The sequence below is a fragment of the Martes martes genome, assembly GCF_963455335.1.
Source record: "Martes martes genome assembly, chromosome: 7".
Taxonomy (NCBI): Eukaryota; Metazoa; Chordata; class Mammalia; order Carnivora; family Mustelidae; genus Martes; species Martes martes.
In genome coordinates this window covers 52,410,312-52,433,709 of record NC_137894.1, presented here as the reverse complement: position 1 = coordinate 52,433,709, position 23,398 = coordinate 52,410,312, and the positions used below count along the sequence as shown (strand labels likewise).

General features: G+C 37.7%; 1 protein-coding gene across 1 annotated transcript; it reads right to left on the bottom strand.

Moving 5' to 3' along the window:
• Positions 1 to 17,725: 17,725 nt before the first annotated feature.
• Positions 17,726 to 18,694, bottom strand: LOC308346846 (olfactory receptor 4F17-like; the record flags this gene model as incomplete). The annotated part of the gene is made up of 1 exon (XM_080809893.1): positions 17,726 to 18,694. Exon 1 carries the CDS (start codon positions 18,641 to 18,643, stop codon positions 17,726 to 17,728), a length of 918 nt encoding a protein of 305 aa, XP_080666019.1. The 5' UTR covers positions 18,644 to 18,694.
• Between the last annotated feature and the right edge of the window lie 4,704 nt (positions 18,695 to 23,398).

Sequence of the window (23,398 nt, the reverse complement as noted above, 5' to 3'; positions counted from 1 at the left end):
CTTCTGCCCATTTCTTACCTGGGTTATTTGTTTGGTAGGTGTTGAGTTTGTTAAGTTCTTTATAGATTTTAAATACTAACCCTTTACCAGATGTGTCTTTTGCAAATATCTTCTCCCCTTTGAAAGGCTGCCTTTTAGTTTTGTTGATCATTTCCTTCACTGTGCAGAAGCTTTTTATCTTGATGAAGTCCTAAGTTCATTTTTGTTTTTGCTTCTCTTGCCTTTGGGGATGTATCTATTAAGAAGTTGCTTCAACCTAGGTCAGAGAGGTTGCTGCCTGTGTTGTCTTTCAGGATTTTGATAGTTTTCTGTCCCACATTTAGATTTTTCATCCATTTTGAGTTTATTTGTGTGTGTGTGGTATAAGAAAGCGGTCAACTTTCATTCTTTTGCATGGTGCTGTCCAGTTTTCCCAAAATCATTTGTTGAAGAGTCTTTCTTTTTTTCCATTGGATATTCCACTTTGTTGAAGATAAGTTGACCATTCATCTCTTGGTTTTCTATTCAGTCCTGTTTATCTATGTGTCTGTTTTTGTGCTAGTACCATACTATTTTGATGACAACAGCTTTATAATATAACTTGAAGTCTGAAATTGTGATGCCTCTGGCTTTGCTTTTCTTTTTCAAGATTGTTTTAGCTATCTGTTTTTTTTTGTGGTTCCATTCAAATTTTAGGGTTGTTTTTTCTAGCTGTGTGAAAAGTGCTGGTGTTACTATGATAGGATCACGATAAATGTGTAGATTGCTTTGGGTAGTGTACACATATTGACAATATTTGTTCTTCTAATCCATGAATATGAAATATTTTTCCATTTATTTGTGTCATCTTCAATTTCTTTCATCAGTGTTTTACAAGTTTTCAGAGAACAGATCTTTTACCTCTTAGGTGAGATTTATTCCTAGGAAACTTATGATTTTTTTTGGCAATAAATGAGATTGATTCCTTGATTTCTCTTTTTGCTGCTTCATTATTGGTTAATAAAAATGCAGCACATTCCTGTATGTTGACTTTGTATCCTATGATCCTACTGAATTGGTGTATCAGTTGTAGCAATGTTTTTTGGTGGAGTCTTTTGGGTTTTCTTTATAGAGTATCACGTCATCTGCAAATGGTAAAAGTCTGACTCCTTCCTTGCTGATTTGGATGCCTACTATAATATGTTTCTTATAATAAGGTATTTCTGACTTATTGCTTATTCTTAGTACTGACTAAATCTTGAAATTAGCATGTAACATGAGTTCCATGAGAATGAACTGAGTAAAAACCCATAATTACCCTTAAAATAGTGATTCTCAACCCAGGATGATTGTGTTGCTTAGGGGACATTTGGTAATGTCTAGAGATATTTTTAGTTATCTCAGTGTGGGGGTTGAGCTTTGCTGCTACTGGCATCTATTGGGTATAGGTCAGACATACTGCCAAAAATCCACAACATATAGGACCCACAAAAGGACTTAGATTCCTCAAAATGTAGTTCTGAGTTTGGTTGACAAACCCTGCCTTACGTAAGTTGGTTACCTTCCTATATTTTGCAAATCATAATATGCTTTCAAAACAAGAGAATGCTGTATTTATTTACTTCCTGATATGTCATAGATTTCAGTTAAAGACTTACTGCCTGTCTTTTTGAAAATTTTGTGATTTTGGTTTCGCTTTGATAACAGCTCAGCTTTTGTTGCTTATATATTTTTGCTTTTAAAACACTTTGGAAACTTTTTATATTTTGTTGTACTCTCTGTGACTTCCTGCACTCATTTATTTTACCATTCATCAAAAGGAACAGGCAATAGTGCACTTAATACTATTTATGCAGAAGTAAGGGATGCTAGAGGGGCCTGTGGGAAAATAATTAACTTGTAGATAATAATGTGGTCTATGAAGACATGTTTTATTTATAATATTCAATTTTATATATTTTGATAAATATTTTTCTTTCATTTTATATTTTTAATTAAATTTTTTATTTATTTTCAGTGTAACAGTATTCATTGTTTTTTCACCACACCCAGTGCTCCATGCAATCTGTGCCCTCCCTAATACCCACCACCTGGTTCCCCCACCGTCCCACCCCGCCCCTTCAAAACCCTCAGGATGTTTTTCAGAGTCCATAGTCTCTCATGGTTCACCTCCCCTTCCACTTTCCCTCAACTCCCTTCTCCTCTCCATCTACCCTTGTCCTCTATATTATTTGTTATGCTCCACCAATAAGTGAAACCATATGATACTTGACTTTCTCTGTTTGACTAATTTCACTCAGCATAATCTCTTCCAGTCCTGTCCATGTTGCTACAAAAGTTGGGTATTCGTCCTTTCTGATGGAGGCATAATACTCCATAGTGTATATGGACCACATCTTCCTTATCCATTCATCCGTTGAAGGGCATCTTGGTTCTTTCCACAGTTTGGCGACCGTGGCCATTGCTGCTATAAACATTGGGGTACAGATGGCCCTTCTTTTCACTACATCTGTATCTTTGGGGTAAATACCCAGCAGTGCAATTACAGGGTCATAGGGAAGCTCTATTTTTAATTTCCTGAGGAATCTCCACACTGTTCTCCAAAGTGGCTGCACCAGCTTGCATTCCCACCAACAGTGTAAGAGGGTTCCCCTTTCTCCACATCCTCTCCAACACACGTTGTTTCCTGTCTTGCTAATTTTGGCCATTCTAACTGGTGTAAGGTGGTATCTCAATGTGGTTTTGATTTGAATCTCCCTGATGGCTAGTGATGATGAACATTTTTTCATGTGTCTGGTAGCCATTTGTATGTCTTCATTGGAGAAGTGTCTGTTCATATCTTCTGCCCATTTTTTAATATGATTATCTGTTTTGTGTGTGTTGAGTTTGAGGAGTTCTTTATAGATCTTGGATATCAACCTTTTATCTGTACTGTCATTTGCAAATATCTTCTCCCATTCCGTGGGTTGCCTCTTCGTTTTGATGACTGTTTCTTTTGCTATGCAGAAGCTTTTGATCTTGATGAAGTCCGAAAAGTTCATCTTTGCCTTTGTTTCCTTTGCCTTTGGAGACATATCTTGAAAGAAGTTGCTGTGGCTGATATCAAAGAGGTTACTCCCTATGTTCTCCTCGAGGATTCTGATGGATTCCTGTCTCACGTTGAGGTCTTTTATCCATTTTGAGTTTATCTTTGTGTACGGTGTAAGAGAATGGTCAAGTTTCATTCTTCTACATATAGCTGTCCAGTTTTCCCAGCACCATTTATTGAAGAGACTGTCTTTTTTCCACTGGATATTTTTTCCTGTTTTGTCAAAGATTATTTGACCATAGAGTTGAGGGTCCATATCTGGGCTCTCTACTCTGTTCCACTGGTCCATGTGTCTGTTTTTATGCCAGTACCATGCTGTCTTGGTGATCACAGCTTTGTAGTAAAGCTTGAAATCAGGTAACGTGATGCCACCAGTTTTATTTTTGTTTTTCAACATTTCCTTAGCAACTCGGGGTCTCTTCTGATTCCATACAAATTTTAGTATTATTTGCTCCAGCTCTTTGAAAAATACTGGTGGAATTTTGATTGGAATGGCATTAAAAGTATAGATTGCTCTAGGCAGTATAGACATTTTAACGATGTTTATTCTTCCGATCCAAGAGCATGGAATGGTCTTCCATCTTTTTGTGTCTTCTTCAATTTCTTTTAGGAGTGTTCTGTAGTTCCTCGAGTACAGATCTTTAACCTCTTTGGTTAGGTTTATTCCGAGGTATCTTATGGTTTTTGGTGCTATAGTAAATGGAATCGATTCTCTAATTTGCCTTTCTGTATTTTCATTGTTAGTGTATAAGAAAGCCACTGATTTCTGGACATTGACTTTGTATCCTGCTACATTACTGCATTGCTGTATGAGTTCTAGTAGTTTGGGGGTGGAGTCTTTCGGGTTTTCCATATAAAGAATCATGTCATCTGCGAAGAGAGAGAGTTTGACTTCTTCCTTGCCAATCTGGATACCTTTTATTTCTCTTTGTTGTCTGATTGCTGTTGCTAGGACTTCTAATACTATGTTGAACAAGGGTGGTGAGAGTGGGCATCCTTGTCGTGTTCCTGATCTCAATGGGAAGGCTGCAAGCTTTTTCCCATTGAGGATGATATTTGCTGTGGGTTTTTCATAGATAGATTTGATGAAGTTCAGGAATGTTCCCTCTATCCCTATACTTTGAAGCGTTTTAATCAGGAACGGATGCTGGATTTTGTCAAAAGCTTTTTCTGCATCAATGGAGAGGATCATGTGGTTCTTCTCTCTTCTGTTATTGATTTGTTCTATCACATTGATTGATTTGCGAATGTTGAACCATCCTTGTAACCCAGGGATGAATCCCACCTGGTCATGGTGGATAATCTTTTTAATGTGCTGTTGGATCCTGTTTGCTAGGATCTTGTTGAGAATCTTAGCACCCATATTCATCAGTGATATTGGTCTGAAATTCTCCTTTTTGGTGTGGTCTTTGCCTGGTTTGGGGATCAGGGTAATGCTGGCTTCATAAAAAGAGTCTGGAAGTTTTCCTTCTGCTTCAATTTTTTGAAACAGCTTCAGGAGAATAGGTATTATTTCTTCTTTGAAAGTTTGATAGAATTCCCCAGGGAATCCGTCAGGTCCTGGGCTCTTGTTTTTTGGGAGGTTTTTGATCACTGCTTCAATCTCGTTACTAGATATCGGTCTATTCAGGTTGTCAATTTCTTCCTGGTTCAATTTTGGGAGTTTATAGTTTTCCAGGAATGCATCCATTTCATCTAGGTTGCTTAGCTTATTGGCATATAACTGTTGATAATAGCTTCTGATGATTGTTTCTACTTCCTTGGTGTTAGTTGTGATCTCTCCCTTTTCATTCATAATTTTATGAATTTGGGCTTTCTCTCTTTTCTTTTGGATTAGTGTGGCCAATGGTTTATCAATATTATTGATTCTTTCGAAAAACCAGCTTCTAGTTTCGTTGATACGTTCTACTGTATCTCTGGTTTCTACCTCGTTGATCTCTGCTCTAATCTTGATTATTTCCCTTCTTATGTGTGGAGTTGGTTTGATTTGTTGTTGATTCTCTAGGTCTTTAATGTGTAGAGACAGCTGGTGTATTCTGGATTTTTCAATTTTTTTGAGGGAGGCTTGGATGGCTATGAATTTCCCCCTTAGGACCGCCTTTGCTGTATCCCATACGTTTTGGAGTGAAGTGTCTTCGTTCTCATTGGTTTCCATAAATTGTTTAAGTTCTTCTTTGATCTCCTGGTTGATCCAAGCATTCTTAAGCAAGGTGGTCTTTAGCTTCCAGGTATTTGAGTTCCTTCTGAACTTTTCCTTGTGATTGAGCTCCAGTTTCAAAGCATTGTGATCTGAGAATATGCAGGGAATAATCTCAGTCTTTTGGTATCGGTTGAGCCCTGATTTGTGACCCAGTATATGGTCTATTCTGGAGAAGGTTCCATGTGCACTTGAGAAGAATGAGTATTCTGTTGTTTTAGGGTGGAATGTTCTGTATATATCTATGAGGTCCATCTGGTCCAATGTGTCATTCAATGCTCTTATTTCTTTATTGATTTTCTGCTTGGATGATCTGTCTATTTCTGAGAGAGGTGTGTTAAGATCTCCTACTATTAATGTATTCATATCAATATGACTCTTTATCTTGATTAATAGTTTTCTTATGTAATTGGCTGCTCCCATATTGGGGGCATAGATATTTACAATTGTTAGATCATCTTGGTGGATAGTCCCTTTAAGAATGATGTAGTGTCCTTCTGTATCTCTGACTACCGTCTTTAGTTTAAAATCTAATTTATCTGATATGAGAATCGCTACCCCGGCCTTCTTTTGAGGCCCATTGGCATGAAAGATGCTTCTCCATCCCTTCACTTTCAGTCTGGGTGTATCTTTAGGTTCAAAATGGGTCTCTTGTAGACAACATATGGATGGGTCCTGTCGTTTTATCCAATCTGCAACCCTGTGTCGTTTTATGGGTGCATTTAGGCCATTCACATTGAGAGTGATTATTGAGAGATACGTTTTTATTGACATTGTGTTATCTTTGAAGTCTTTCTTTCTGTCGATTGTCTCTATATTTCTGTTCAATGCTATTCTTAGGATTTTTCCTCTTTTATAGAACCCCCCTTAATATTTCCTGCAGTGTCGGCTTGGTGGTTGCATAGTCTTTCAAGCCTTGCCGGTCTTGGAAACTCTTTATCTCTCCATCCATTTTGAATGTCAGTCTTGCTGGATAAAGTATTCTTGGCTGCATGTTCTTCTCATTTAGTGCCTTGAATATATCTTGCCAGCCCTTTCTGGCTTGCCAGGTCTCTGTGGACAGGTCTGACGTTATTCTGATGGGCTTTCCTCTGTATGTAAGGAGCTTCTTTGTCCTAGCGGCTTTCAAGAGATTGTATCTACAATTATGATTCCTCAATTTTACTATGAGGTGCCTGGATGTTTTTTTTGAATTTATAATCTTGGGGGGGGGGACCTTTCTACTTCTAGTACATGAACACTTGTTCCATTCGCAAGATTGGGAAAATTTTCATGAAGAACTTGTTCCACTATATCTTCTAGACTTCTTTCTTTCTCCTCCCCTTCAGGGATTCCAATAATTCTGACGTTGGAACGTTTCATGGCATCATTTATTTCCCTGATTCTGTTTTCGTGGCTTCTAAGCTGTTTGTTCCAGGCTTCCTCCTGATCCTTTCTCTCTATTTGTTTGTCCTCCAGATCACTAATTCTATCTTCTGTCTCAGTTACCCTAGCTTTTAGAGAATTTAGATTAGATTGGAACTCATTGAGAGCGTTGTGAACCTCATCCCTGGTGGCCTTCAGCTCTGCCCTAACATTATGAACCTCCTCTCTGGTTGCTTTCAATTCTGCCCTAATCAATTCCGCTTGGTCATCCATGGCTTTCTCCAACCTAGCTATTGCCTGGATAATTGTTAGCCTGAATTCTCTTTCTGACATATTGTCTATGTTGATAGCCGTTAGCTCTGTTGCAGAAGGCCCATCCTCTGTATTTTTCTTCTGTTGGGGATTCCTCCTCCTAGTCATTTTGGTGAGAGATGACTGGACAGATGTAGCTGGATGTATCGACCGTGGTGCAGTCAAGGTGCACCCTGGAACGCTTCTGAGCACTCAGGATTCCCCACCCAAACGAGAGAAAAAAGAAAAGAAAAAGAAAAAAGAGGGAGAGAGAGAGACAGGAAAAAGAGGGAAGATAAAAGAGAAGGTTCATCCCAAATGGGCCCCAGGGTAAGATTTATGACGTATACAAACAAAATCAGACAAACAAAAAGACTGATAAAAGTATATGACGAGAGAAAAAAATATATATATATATAAGCAAAAAAAAAGGAGGAGCCTTGTCAAGAAGAACCCCAAGTATAAGATTTATATACTATCAGGACAAACATAAATACACAGAGACACTGGCAGAAGAAAAAGATGGGAGTATGGTTATAGATTCTCGGTGTGGGCGAGGAAGGTTATTTTGATTCTTCCTGGATGTATCTTGATATCTTTCTTAAAGGATTCAACTTTCCTAAGAAAAAGGGGGATTAAAAATTGTTTCACCTATAGGGGTAGCATTGCTTGGAGAAAGGGGGTTACCTTGAAGTTTAACTCTATATGAATATTAGAAAATAAAATAAAAAAGGAATAAACTGGACTAAACTAAATTAAAATTTTTTTTTAAAAATTAAGAAAATAGAAAAGCAAAAGAAAAACACATGTGTATGTATGAAAAAATTCAGGTTAGAAGTTTATCATGGAATTTGATGTATTGGACATCTCACTGTGATGGTAAATAGGTTAGAAAATTATCTATATAAAAAAAGAAAAAAAATGAACCAGAATCGTGGGAAAGAATTAAAAATAAAAGTTGTATCTATGAAGTAGTGGTGGTTGTTCTCTTGTAGTCTTTTTTTTTTTTTTTTCTTTCCTGATTTGTTTTCTGGGGGAGGGGGCTGCCACGTGGGTTTTCAGTCAATGATGTTCCCTGAGTTAAGTCCTCCCGACCCCCTCAAGGGGGTGGGCTCTGAGAAAAACAGTTTTTTCAGGTTTTTGTTCTCTGGAGGTTTTTATGTTTGTTGACTTCTTTTCTCTCGCCTTGACAGCTTTTGATGGTTTTTGGAGGTTTAGAGGAAAGAAAACTGCACCCCAACCTCCCTCTCAGAGAGAAGCCTCAGTCTGCTCCCCTGCAGGTGCTGCAGCCGCAGGGCCGCTGGCAGAGCAGGTTCTGAGTCTCGGTCCCTGGGTACGCAGGATCTCCTGCTTGTACGCAAAACCAAGGCAGCTGTGGCTGTCTGGGCAGCTCCAGACCGCCAGAGAGGTTCCAAGCAGCGATCGCACACTGAGATTTTCCCGCTGGCCGGGGCTAAGAGCGCCTGGCTTGCGCGCAACTCTCCCAGGGGAGGGTTTGGGGCGCGGCGCCTCCAGCTCTATCGGCTCTATCTCCGCGTCGGTCCGAGAACACCAGGCTGGGCATTCGTGCACCTCTCTCAGGGGAGGGTGAGGCACGCGCAGATCTCCAGTAAGGTGCGCGTTCTGCCGTCTGGTGTGGCTCCCAGCCCCTCAAGGGAGCCGGACTCCACCTGTTCTGGGGCGCACTGGCGGCTCCGGGACAAAGACCAGGTTTCTCCACCGCACTCTCTGGCTCAGCGCCAGGGGAGGCTGCCCTGGGTCTGGGGACTTAAGCCCCTGTCCCTAGCCGCCCCGATTCCCACAATTTCCCCGCGGGATCGATCCTTTGCTCTTTTGAGTGCTTTCAACAAGACTCCAAGTTAATGCTGGTCCCCAGATGCAGGGCACTCTCGTATTGGGGTATTATTTTCCAATCGGTCACCTCTGGTGGCTCCCTCCCCCTTTTGTTTATCTTCCGATATCAGTCCGACATTCCCACTCCACTTTACCTGCCCACTGGCGTCTTCTGGCCCCCGTAGAGATCCAGACGTGTATAATTCTGATCTCAGACTGATTTCATGGGTGATCGGAGTTCTTTGGTAGGTAATCAGCTCACTTTAGGGTACAGGTTGAAAAGGTGCCTCCTCCTACTTCCCCGCCATCTTCTCTTTCATTTTACATGTGAAATACAAAATACAAAATAGAAGTAGTTGTAAAATACAAAATAGAAGTAGTTGTAAGAGGAATGTGGACATATTTCTGATTTCATGGGAAAGCTCTAAATATATCATATTATCTCCTATGTGTCCTGTAGTTTTTGCATAAATACTGCTTATCAGAATAAGTTCCCTTCTATCTGATTTCTCTAGGGCTGCTGTAACAAATCACAAATTTTGTGGCCTAAGAACCCAGGAATTTATTTTGTCAAGGTTCCGGAGGCTAAAAATTCAAAATCAAGGTGTTGTCAGGTCCATATTCCCTCTGAAGACTCCAGGGGAGATTTTTTTTTTCTCTTTGCTTTTCCCATCTCCTGGCATTCTTTGGCTTCTGAAACATAATTCCAATCTCTGCCTCTGTCTTCATATAGCTTTCTTCCTTGTGTCTTTTTGTGCCCTTTTCTGTCTCTTTTAAGGACACCTGTTGGATTTAAAATCCATCCTAGTTCAGTGTGATGTTATCTTGATCCCTACCTTCATTACATCTACAAAAACTCTTGTTTCCAAATTAGATCACATTCTGACATTCTGGGTGGACATGAATTTTATGGGGACACTATGCAACCTCGTACACTTTTTATACCGACTTTGCTGGGACTTTTGCTATGAGGTTTTTTGAGAATGGGTATTGGATTTAATAGAATGCCTTTTCTATATCTACAAAACAGGTGGTGTGATTTTTTCCCCCTTCATATACTTGATATAGTGTATTCCTTTGATTGATCTCCAAATGTTAAAACAACCTTGCATTCTGAGATACAACTAACTTACCCTGGTGTTTTCTCTTACATATATCAGTGTTTCTATTTTGTTATTACTTTTTAGATTTTTGTATCTGTGTTGAAGGGATATGCAAATTGGTTTATTATTTTCCTTTCTTATAATGTTATTGTCTTTTTAAATACTCCGGTTATTGGAAGGAAAGGCTTATTACCTGGTCAATAACCATTCTGTTTCATGATCAACGAAAAAGGTTCAAGTGGGGAGAGAGACAGAGACAGTGAGAGGTATAGCAAAGAGGAAGGGAATGAATGGGAGTAACAGGAAAAATTGACTTGGTCAACTCTCCATGAAAACATGGTAACTGATTCTCTTCCTAGTGGTCTCTATTAGAAGATAGAAAATGGAATGGTCACAAGATATACCTTGTCACTTTAGTTTGCTCATGGTAAATGACCCTGGAGTTTATGTTTTATGAGACAGAACCCATAACAAAATATTAATGTTTACTTTATGCTTATTGGAATATAAAAAGGGGATATGTCATGACCAAAATACCTCCCCTTTTGTAAGTGATATCCTTCATGTACATTGGAGACTTAATCTGTTATATCTGGGCCAGGTACCATCCTCATGCAACAAGAGAGAACCTGAGAAGTTATGTTGGCACTCTCAGACATCTGCTTCACTTGGATCTTGCAATTGTATGTATCCATGAGTTATTAGAAAAGTGTATAAATGAGTAAGAAGTCTGATAGTTATGTCTTTGGTATGACAGGCCCTTTATTTTATATCTGTCAGATAAGCTGTTTCACTTTTAAAAATCTATATTTCTAAAAGAAATTCACAATATTTTTTCTTGTTACTTTTTTGGAGAATTCCCTAGTGGAATTGTTTAAGTATTTCTTTTTCTTTTTTATTGGAGTGGAACTTGTCAGTCAGGTTTCAACCAGTAGAGTGAAATTATATAACTTATTTGAACAATGAGAATTCAGCTTAAGGAATCATTAGGTGTAACATGTTAAACAAGGTAATTTAAAGGATAAATGGTTGCATTCTCCTCAACTAATCTAATGCTTGCACAGTGGACCCATGAATGAAGAACACATCATGGTAGAAAGGAGGGCTGTGTATAGGCTCTACAGGGTGAGCTATTACATGTTACTGCCACTGTAGACTGACCTGTCCGCAGTACAGGAAGAGCCTTGAATTGGTACCATGTTTTAAGGACTGAAATAAATCAGTTGAGAGTAGTTACTGACACTGAACACTTTCTAAACTATAGGGGACAGAGATTTATCCTTTGAGGATTCATTTATATATTTTGAGTATTTATTACCTTTTCTACTTTGAGCATTTGGCTGCACCACTATCCAAGTATTCACAGTGTTTGATTTCCAGCATGAAATCTTGCATAATATTTCCTTAGACCAAGACTACTCACTTTGTAGCTAAGAAGGTAAATGAAAGCATGCAGAACTAAGGAACCTGTTTTTCCTTTCTACATTGCATGATTAGGAGCTATGGATCTGATAGAACATTGGAATAGCCTCTTAAAGTTACAACTGAGGCACCAGCTTGAAGATGATACCATGTAGAGGTGGGGTCTGTGCTTCAAGATATGTGCTTTGATCTATGACCTTCAGATGGTGCTGTGTCCTCCATAGTTAAAATACATAGGTTTTGTAACCAAAGGTGTAGAGAAAACAGTAGTGTCTCCTATCAGATCTCAGTGAAGTTTGTGTGCAGTTTCTTTTCTGCTCTCAAATTTTAGGTCTTGTTGTAGTGGGGAGAATGTTTCTTTTGGGAGACAGTATGGGTTATAATAAACCTAAAATGTTTACCTGCTTTTCTTTCATTTGGGGTTCTTCATATTGGAAGACCAGCATTTAGAAGATTGAGTTACCTCATTTTTATCACATATTGGTTAAATACCAGGTTTCTGCTTCTTACTGAGTGATACAGTAAAGAGTTTGTCTAAAACTAGGGATCACTGAGTCATGCCTTGTTGGCTCCATGATGGATGACAGCAGTAGTGGAGCAACTGTAGCAACAGTATATTGGTGAGAACACTAACTCGGGCTCAGACTGCTCATAAAAAACTGGCTCACTTTAGCAGGCAAGTAACATAGATCATCAGGAGAACTGCCTGAGAATAGGGGGATTTAGAAAGGGTAATAGAGAAGAATATGACTGTCAACTATGAGTAACAGTGCTGCTGTAACTTGTCACTTCTGTTTTGTCTTCTTTTTGTGAAAATTAAAACAACCATCACTTTGAAGAATCTGTGACAGGATAAGGAAAGGCGAACTAAGTTCTTTAAAAAGTGGGATATACTGTGACAGTTTTTGCTTCCAAACAAGGAAATGTTCCTCTATTGCCAGCACCTTATGGTTTCTCCTCTGGCTTTTTATAATGCACAGTATTCTGTTTGGGAAAGACTGGACATGCTAACGAGTTAATACACCCTTTAAAAACGAAAGAGTATTCCAGTAGGGTGGAGTTAAGTTGGCGGAGGAGTAGGGGGTGTTAAGTTTTCCTGGTCCTTCAAATACAGCTAGATAGTTATGAAATCATTCTGAACACCTGTGAAATCTATTGGAGATCTGAGGAAAATGCTGCAATTCTGTAAGTAGAAAAGTGACCACTTTTTGGAAGGTAGGAGGTACAGAGACTTGAATCTGGGGTGATATATCTGAGGAAACAGTGGAGGGGAGGGAGCCTGCTTAAGGAGGCCACCACAAAGTATTTTAAGTATCAGAGCATGAAATTGGAACTTTTATAAGTCTGCTATAAGTCTGGAACTTTTATAAGTCTGTGGGGTATATTCCTGGCATAGAGGTGCTCAGGAGGTAAAGTGGGGCTGACTAATTTTGCTCAGTGTAATACTCTCTGGTTCCATCCATGTCATAGCAAATGGCAAGTTTTTATGGCTGAAATATATATATATATATACACACACACACACACACACACACACACATACATACACCACATCTTTATCCATTCATCATTCCATGGATACCAAGGTAATTTCCATCATTTGGCTATTGCAGAGAATGCTGATATAGATGTTGGGGTGTATGTATCCCTCTAAATTAGCATTTTTGCATTCTTTGTGTAAATACCCAGTAGTATTTTCTAGCACCTCAGTTCCAGTGACAGGTCTCATTTCACAAGCAGACCAAAGCACATCTAATTAAAAGTATTCATTATTCTAATTAAAAGTATTCAGGCCAGGGACCAAACACTTCCCACTATAGGCAAGGAGAGCCTCTGCAGATGACTGGCCTGAAGTATAGAGCAGCCAAAACACAATAGCAGAGTGCAGGAAGCACACACTGGGGACATTCCCTGAAGCAATAGGCCCTGGGTACTACATGACTCCTTCATAAGGCCATTACTTTCAGAAGCAGGAGATATAAGTGCTTTTCTAACACAGAGAAGAAGATAGAGACTTAAACAAAATGCAAAGACAGAGGAATTCATCCCAAATGAAAGAACAAGATAAGGCCATGGCCAGAGATCTAGGTGAAACAGATATAAGTAACATGCCTGATGGAGAATTTAAAGCAACAGTCATAAGAACACTCGCTAGGCTTGAGTAAAGAAGAATGAGGGAGACCATTATCATGGAGATGAAAGAAGTGAAAAAAGAACTAGAGATGAAAAATGCAATAAACCAGATTGGAAACAAGCTTGTTGCAATGAACAATAGGCTGGAAAAAGTAGATGAATGAATTAGTGTCCCAGAAGCCAAAATAATGGAAAATAATGAAATTCAACAAAAGAGAGAAAGAAGAATCATGCAACATGAGCATAGACTTAGGGAACTCGGTGACTCCACCCTATGTATTTTGATGGGAGTCTTTAGTCTATTTACATTTGAAGTGTTTTCTAAAGCAGGTGCATTTTGCATTCCCATTTATTGATGAGGGTTCCATTTTTTCTTCATCCTTGCCAACACTTGTTATAATCTGCTTGATTAGAGCCTTCCTAATTAGATGTGAAATGATATCTTAATTATATGTGAAATGATATCTTAATGGGGTTTTGATTTGCATTTCCATAATGGTTAATGATGTTGAGCATTTTTCAATTTAATTAATGATTATTTGATATCTCTTTTTTTTAAATGCCTATTAATTTTTTTGGTCACTTTAATTATTGAGTTGCAAGAGTTCTTTATATATTTGGATATGAGGTCCTTACCTTACATAATTAGCAAATTTATTCCCATTCTATGTCTTTTGCCTTTCTTGATGGTGACATTTGGAACAAAAAAAGTATTTCATTTTGACGAAGTCTAATTTTATTTTATTTTTCTGTAGCTTATGCTTTTTGTGTCATATCTTTGGAGGTATTTTTTAGATAAGAGTAACACTGAAAACAAAACACTTCCAGTAAAGACCACTCTCTGTATTGTGGGCTGGGCTTTTCTGCCTTTGGACACAATTTGCAACATCAGCTATTCTTCCCTGGGTCTCCAGTCTGCCAGCCTTTTGCATTTGGTAGTCTCCACAACTGGGTGAGCCAGTTCTTTAAAATCAACACACACACACACACACACACACACACACACACACACACACACCCGGACACACACACACACACCCATACCCTATTGTTCTGTTTTCTGGAGAACCCAACTAATACAAAATTCATGTTGTGTCTGTTTTCTATCAGTGAGTTCTCTTTTGTGTAATATTTCTATTTCCACTTATTTGGATTTAATGTACTTTTTTTCTCCTAACTTTTTAAGTGAGAAGCTTAAATAATGCTCTCTACTACTTAAAACACAATGTTAAACTAATACATTTCAAAGTTCTCTTTAGTTGCATAAAAATTTTTGACATATTCTAATTTTATTACAATTCAGTTAAAGTATTTTCAGATTCCATTGTAATTCTTCCTTGAAAGTGTTCAGAGATAGATGGTTAGTTTTAATATACCTGGGCTTTTCTATATATCTTACCATTGTTGCTTTCTAATTTAATTGAATTGTGGTCAGAGAATATATATTGTTAAGGTGTTAATATTGAAAGTTTTTGAGATTCCTTTTATGACTTATCTTAGAGAACATTTTTCTTTTGATTTAATTTTATTTTTAATTATGTAAAAACATTTACATGATTTCAATGTCAAAACTGTAAAATAAGACATATTCTGAAAAATCTAGCTCTTATCCCTGCCCTTTGCCCTATGTCTTCCTCTCTCCATAAGAAACCATTTTAAATTTTTGGTTTACTGTTCAAAATACATTTCTATAAGTATTTACAAAATATATGTTTATAAACTATATATACATACAAGCCTAATACATGTATCCCCATTCGAACATAAAAATTAACATCCTGGAGATATTCTTTTTTTTTTAAATTTTTTATTTCTTTTCAGTGTAACAGTGTTCATTGTTTTTTCACCACACCCAGTGCTCCATGCAATCTGTGCCCTCCTTAATACCCACCACCTGGTTCCCCCAACCTCCCACCCCCCACCCCTTCAAAACCCTCAGGTTGTTTTTCAGAGTCCATAGTCTCTCATGGTTCACCTCCCCTTCCAATTTCCCTCAACTCCCTTCTCCTCTCCATCTTTTTCAACTTACTGTTTTTATTTAACATATATCTTGGAGATTCCTCCAGAGCTGTTATTTGGAGATATTCCTCAGCAATTTTTATAGTACCATAGCGTTCCATTATGTATAATTTATGCAGTTTTTTTCTCATTTTCTTTTGGGTATTTTCCAATCTTCTGCTATTAAAAACAATGCTGCCACAAGTAACCTTGTGCATTGGTTATTTTGTATTTTTGAAATATGTTGTTAGGATAGAATTAGGATTGTTGGATGAGAAGTTAGTAGCATGGTAAATTTTATAAATAATGTCAAGAGGGAACACTATTTTGTATTCTTATCAACAATGCAAATGGTGCCCCTTTCTGTATAGCTGAACCAACAGTTTGTATTATTAACTATTGAAGTCAAATATTTCATACGTTATGGTCAAAACTGATATTCACGTTGGTTTTACTCTGTATATATCTTAATATGAGAGAGCTTGAACCTTTTTTTATGTATTTAAGCATCATTTATATCTCTTTAAATGTCAATTATATATTCATGTTTTGCCCTTTTATCTGTTTGCTGGTATTTTTTAGAAGTTCTTTACTGTTATAGCTATTGTTATTTGTGATGTGAGTTGTAAACACTTTTTTCTAATATCACATTTAACTTTTATGCCTTGCTCATGGTTTTATCATACATTTAAAACTTTAATTTGATATAGTTAATATTATCAATCTTTACCATATTCATGGGATACAAAGATATAATCCATGTTTTTTGTTAATCTTTGTATAGTTAAGAAAAAAGACTTAGGCTTGAATTTAGTTAGAAATTGTCCTGGCATATGGCATGAGGAATAGGTCCAATATATCATTTCCTGTACTGTTGTCCAGTTGTTCTACCATGACATTACCAGGTTCTCCCTTCCTCCACTGATTTGAAATATTGCCATTATCATATACTTATTTTCTTATGTGTTTTTAACCTACTACTGGAGTTTCTATTCTCTTTTTTTTTTCCTGTGGCAAACATAATTTTGATTCTCTTATCATTTGACTCTCATATTAATTCAAGCTTCACTTCGGAAAACTACATTCTTTTTTTTTCTTAGAATATTTAATCTTCAATATTAGCCTGATTCAGTGGTTCTTGCTGGAGAGTGGAGCTATTTATCAGACTCATTTGCCAAGATTTAAAAAAAAATTATATCCCTGTACTTCTATCTTGACTTTTTGGCATGTCTTCCTAGCATGGTAGGATGTATGAGCATGGGTACACACGAGCAAATAAACGCACACTTACAACTATGATGTCCTCAAATGAGCATCTGTTAAGATTGGTGTATATCCTATTTTTCAAGTATGTTGGGATAAAATAAAGGTTGAGAACTTTTAGTTTGTTGGCATATAGGCTTTTTATAATAATGACAGTAGTACTTGATATTTATTGCATCCAGATAACTTGCCACAAAATGTGCTATTTATCTGATTTATATTTTTGTCTCATTATCCCTCATAATAACAATGTGTATAGGTATTATTATCCTTCTTTTGCACACATGGAAACTGAGGGTTAAGCAGGTTAGACAAAATGCCTGGTCATGGTTAGTAATGCATAAGTAGAGTTGAACCCATCTCTTTTGACTTCCATATCTATGTTCTTAAAAGCTAACCATGGAAAATGACATGGGTGGACCCAAATGATGTACTTTTTGCCAACCTGTTGAGAGACTTGGATCCTTTTACTGCGTATGAGCTTTTGTTGTATGCACAGGATGTTAAGTGCCTATTAGGCAGACTCCCTTTTCCTGTCACTCTTGATGATGAACTCATGGATTATGGGTTGCTCTAGTGATTGGAGAGGAACTATGAACTGTTACAGTGTGAAGAGTTTCTTTTCTAAACCTCTTAAAAGTTAGCTGATAAATACTCTGATCACTAATGATATTTTTTGAGTGAGGTGTGTGGCAGTTGCTTCCTTAATGTTTTTAGCGAAAATGAGCCAAGTAAAATGTAAAAAAAATTATAAATCAGGCTAGTTTCTGTCTTTCCCTGTATTATGCTCAGGACTGCTCAGGTAGTCATAGGCGCATACAAATATTGACAGATTTTTGCCATTGTTTTGAGGATTAGTGAGATAATATTCGGAAAGCATATCAACATGTTATCTGTATCTAAAAATATAAAATGCAAAATGTCAAAGGATAAACTGAGACGGTATATGTGAAAGTTCTTAAAGTATTACTAAAGGATATGGAAATGGAAGGTAAGATTTTCATGAGGTTTACTAAATAATTCATCAACTTTGCTATGTCATTGTCTTAGATTAGCCTTACATTTACAGGAGATCTAAGACTTTTCCCTAGAGTACACATTCCATTTTCTCAACTGTTTCATTGCAGTCTTCATGTCCTTGTTCCTCAGCGTGTATATAATTGGGTTCAAGAGAGGAGTGACCACAGAATAAAACACAGCAAGGGATTTATCTAATGACTTGATGGGGAACGGCCAGGCATAAATGAAGATACATGGTCCAAAAAGCAAAAGAACTACTGTGATGTGAGCAGTCAAAGTGGACAGGGCCTTGGATGACTGGTGTGAAGGGCGTTGTTGGATGGTCACTAGGATGATAACATAGGAGATGATTAGGAAAACAAAAGAACATACAGTGAGCACACCACTGTTAGCAATGACCATGATATCCAACCTATAGGTGTCTGTACATGCAAGTTTGATAACTGTACGTAGGTCACAATAAAAGCTGTCAACCTCATTGGGACCACAGAAAGGTAAGTTCACTGCAAAGGCCAACTGGCTCACTGAATGGAGGAAACCAGTCCCCCATGCAGCTGCCACAAGGCCAACACATACATTGCCACACATAACAGTAGTGTAGCGAAGGGGGTTACAGATTGCTATATATCTGTCAAAGGCCATGGCTATAAGGATCACCAACTCACTCCCACCAAAAAAGTGAAGGAGAAATATCTGAGCAAGGCAGCCCTTGAAAGAGATGACTTTGCATTTACTGAAAAAGTCAGCAATCATCTTGGGGGCTGTGACAGAAGACAGACACAGGTCAGTGAGTGAGAGGTTAGCCAGCAGGAAGTACATGGGGGAGTGAAGGTGGGAGTCAGAGGCCACAGTTATGACAATAAGAAGGTTTCCACACACAATTCCTACATAGAATACAAAAAAGAACACAAAGAGGAAAATCTGCAATTCCTGAGAATTGGAGAGTCCCAGAAATATGAACTCTGTCACCATGGAGTAATTTGTGTCACTTATTGATTCATTCCAAGAAACAGCCTCTGTAGTTACCTTGGAGAATAGAGTAAGAAGGAAGTCAGAATTATTAGATTCCAATTCAAAGTCTCATTTTGTACTATTCTCCTCACTCACATAATGACTTTCTGTGGTTTATTACACAAACACTTTCAAAATGCACACAATATAAACCTACCACTTTATCCTACACTCTTTTCTTGATGATGCCTTATATTCCAGTTATTCAAGTCTACTTAGTATTTCCATTTATGCTAGGCTTATCCTAATAAAATACCTTTGTTCATGCTGCTCTCTCTGCCAGATTAAGTCTGTACCCCCAGCCTACATTTAGCTCCTCTTCCTTGAGCTCCAAAACAGTTTATATTCTGTAACCACTCTCTTAGCTCTTAAGTAAATGCAATATTTTATGATCTTTACATTTATAGCAGCATTTTATGACATCCATTTTTGAAAAAGTAGTCTTAGGGGTTTTGTAGCCCATCATGATAATTTTATATTTTGGTCATTGGAAACCTCTCCAACAAACTAAGACAAAACCTTATTCACAGTTTTGCTATGTGTGGCAATTTGTAATGCATAAGTTTTTTTTTAAAGATTTTATTTATTTGACAGACAGAGATCACAAGTAGGCAGAGAGGCAGGCAGAGAGAGAGGGAGAAGCAGGCTCCCCGCTGAGCAGAGAGCCCGATGTGGCGCTCGATCCCAGGACCCTGGGATCATGACCTGAGCCAAAAGCAGAGGCTTTAACCCACTGAGCCACCCAGGAGCCCCTGTAATGCATAAGTTTTGAATGTAATCCATGGACATTTTAAGGTCCCTACTTGTCTTATTTTTACCATTTTTACAAAAGTGGATACTAATTATATTCAATTCTTACGGTTATTATGAATTTCAAATGAAATAGTAAAAGCAAAGTTTTTTGGACAGTTTTTGTATTTAATGAGTGCACAATAGATTTAGACAATTATTAGCAGTAAGATTTATCATCTTCTGATTCATAGAGAAACCCTGGCTCCCCAATAATCATTAGTGGATTTTACTTGTAGCCTAGAAATAACAATCATGACAAGATGGTTGAATTTCAGCTCCTTGTTCTTCCGTTTTCCCATCTTTAGAATGAATGTACTGGATTAAAAATTCTCAACATGCCCACTAATCTAATACTCTATAGTGAGGGACAGAATTCCAAAATAATTTTCATAGTTTCTCAGAAGCTTGGATAGAAATGTCAGAGTTAAGACAGATGTAGAGATCCAGTCTTAGGAGAAGTTAAAATAAATGAAGATTGTAGAAAAGAAGGTATGAGGCCTTAAAGAGAATAGAATTCATACCATTTAGTGATATGGAAGTGCTTAGAAGAAAAAGATTTAATCCAAAATAAAATTAAAGATGAAAAATGGAATAAAAATAACAGGGGGATAATAAAAGGTGATTCAGTGGTGAAATGAAAAGTGAGAAAAATGCAAAAAAATTGCATGAGAGATAATGTGAAAGCGTTTAGTAGGAGATAAAATTGAAAAAGGATTCTGGAATGCCTGCTAAGGTGTTTTATTATGAGTACAGCACAGAACTGTTGAACAATTATGTGCAATTGTTTAATACAAATTTCTAACAAATAGTGAATAGTCTATGCATAATAGCCATTGTTAAGGTAGTAAGAACAGGACATTTGTCAACAGGATGTGGGAGATTTAAAAAAAATAATGTAAATGATTTTATTCTGAGTGATTGTGGAAATAGATGGATCCTAAGTAGGCTTGAAAGTATAGTGTGTTATTATTACCAAATTTCTTGGGGAGTAGTAGTATTTCTTTTCAACATTTCCCTAATCATGGATATTACATTCCCTTTGGAAATTCCACTTTTCTCTTCCATATCCCAATTCCATTACTTAGCCCTATCCACTAATACTCCCTATTACTCTTTTCAAAGTTCTGTATGAATTTAGCAATTCTAATTTTATTTCCATGTATAAAGAGAAGTCAAATTATAAAACAAGCATAACCCCTCTCTTCCCTCCTGCTTAGCACAGTAATAAATATAATCATAGTGATCATTGACAACAGAGAGGAAGGGATTCCTGTTGTGAGATCATTTCTGATGTGACTGATTGGTTAAGATGGTTCTTAAGAATCAAAGTATGCAACTTATAATGGAACTTCAGTAATTACTTATGTACTGCAACCATTTCATTTCACTGAGAGGACAAACTTGATACTCACATCTCCATAAGAAATATACCAAGGGTGATAGCTGACCAGTGGTTTCTCTTCTGCAGTGAAAAGACTTTATACCATGGTAACAAGAATTCGGATATGCTGTTCCTCAGCAAGAGGAATTTCTTGCTCACTGAGTTAAGACGTCTCATTTCCTGAGTGTATGTTATGGAGGAGTGAGTGATGATGGTAGATTCTCAGTTATAGGGGACCTGCTACCTATGTAATCCTTTCAAAGCTCATATCTGATTCTTCAAAAATGGCTCAAGGAGCTTGAGAAGAATTCTATTGATTCTAAGTTAAACATTAAGTTTATTGAAGAAGTTCTCCAGAGTCTTCGACACTGGCTATAGCATTCATGAAGAGCCAGCTACAAATGAGTAAGAAAATCTTTTCCTATGTACTAGATTAAACTTAAAATTCAACAGCGAGGGCATTACATTTGTCCTAAATATATTTTACCCCTGTTTAAAGAAAAATACCTAAAGTCCCCATAAGTTTCACTGAGATTGAAGTCAGGAGACTTGGGGGTTTTAGTACAAAGTTACTGTGTGATTTTGGCATGTGATTCAGAATCTCAAAGCCTTAGTTTTCCTGTTTACAAATAAGCTCATTGGACCAAAAGCTCTCAAAGACAAAATTCCATAACTCTAGAAGTATGATTAACACCTATATGTGAAAGAAATATCCCAAACCCGATTGTATTGTAGGAAGGAGGGAAAGAGGTGGGTAAGAGAACACTGCTTCTGGGTATATGGAAAAGGGATCATTAAAGAGAAAGGAAAGAAGAGATTAGCCTGAAAGACTCAGAGGGACTAAACACTTAGAACACTTGTATAACATATACTAAGTTTTATAACACACCTAGGACAACCCTTGTTAATAGTCATACTAACTCTTCTAAATATTTGAACTGACCTCACAGGATCCTTCCATTTTTCTTGAAGGTGCCCATGCAATTGAATTCTGCCAAATGGGTTCTTACTAATAGAAGCATCTCGTTGTCAATAAAATGCTACACTGTGGTTAGTTCTGCTAATATATTTCACTTTCATCATTCCACCTACCTCCTTCATATCTGAAAGAGACTGCAACAATTTTCAGAGCACGGAAGAGTACAGATTTTCCTTTTTGTACTTTGTCTTGAAGCAAAACATTTCCAAGAGAATAAAGTGTGTCTGATTGGTGTTCCTTAATAAGTCACTTGGTAAAAGCCATTTATGAGTTGACCAGAGGCAAGTGAGGAGATCTGGAAATAGCCAACCTGAAGTTTGAGTGCTGAGACTAAATCATATAGTCTCACAGGTTTTTCCCTTGAGGATACACATGGAATCTTCTTGAGTTAGGGGCTGTTGTCACAATTTCTCAGCTTTCTTAGGTATTTCTAGTACCTCACTGAATCTAAGGTTGATTTTTTTTTTCTGTGCAAATGAAACTTTATTTTCTTATATGTACATTTCCTTTAATTCTCTTTACATTCAAATATAGTCAACATACAATGTGATGTTACTTTCAAATGTATAAAACATTGATTTGACAGTTCTTTACCTTACTCAGTGCTCAGACACTAAGTGTAGTCATCGTCTGTCAACATACAACATTATTACAATATTACTGACTTTATTCCATACGCTATACTTTTCATCTCTGTGACTGACTTACTTTAAATTGGATGTTTGTATTATGAATCTCCTTTATTTCTTCCATACTCCACCCATCTGCCCTGTGGCATCCACCAGGTTTTCTTCTCTAAGAGTCAGTTTGTTTTTTGTTTGTTTTGTGTTTGAGATTTCACCAATAAGTGATATCATATAGTATTTGTCTTTCTCTGTTAAAGGTGACTTTTCTTTTTTTTAAAAGAGTCATAGTGAAAGCAATAAGATAAAGTTCCGATATTAAAATCCAGAGGGAGGAGTCAAGATGGCGGAGAAGTAGCAGGCTGAGATGACATCAGGTAGCAGGAGATCAGCTAGATAGCTCATCAAACCATTCAGAACAGCTACAAATCCAAAAGTAGATTGAAGAGGAAAAGAGAAGCAATTCTAGAAACAGAAAATCGACCACTTTCTGAAAGGTAGGACTGGCGGAGAAATGAATCCAAAGCGATGGGAAGATAGACCATGGGGGGAAGGGCTGGCTCCCAGCAAACGGCGGAGCAACAGAGTACAAAATCAGAACTTTTAAAAGTCTGCTCCACTGAGGGACATTGCTCCAGAGGCTAAACCAGGGGGAAGCCCACACAGGGACAGCATGGTCTCAGGTCCCATGAGGTCACAGAAGGTCGGGGGTGTCTGAGTGTCACAGAGCTCACAGATATTGGGGCAGAGAAGCCAGCTACAGAGATGGAGCTGAGGAGTGAGTTCTCAATTCAGGGTACCTTAAATTGTGATCCATGGCACAGGCCACTGCTCTGTGAGTGGGGACCCCACAAGACCCGGGGAGACTCCCCTGGAAGAGTGCAAGGATCTGTGGGGCCTGGAGACTCCAGGTGGGGCTGTGTGCCAGAGACAGATGCTTG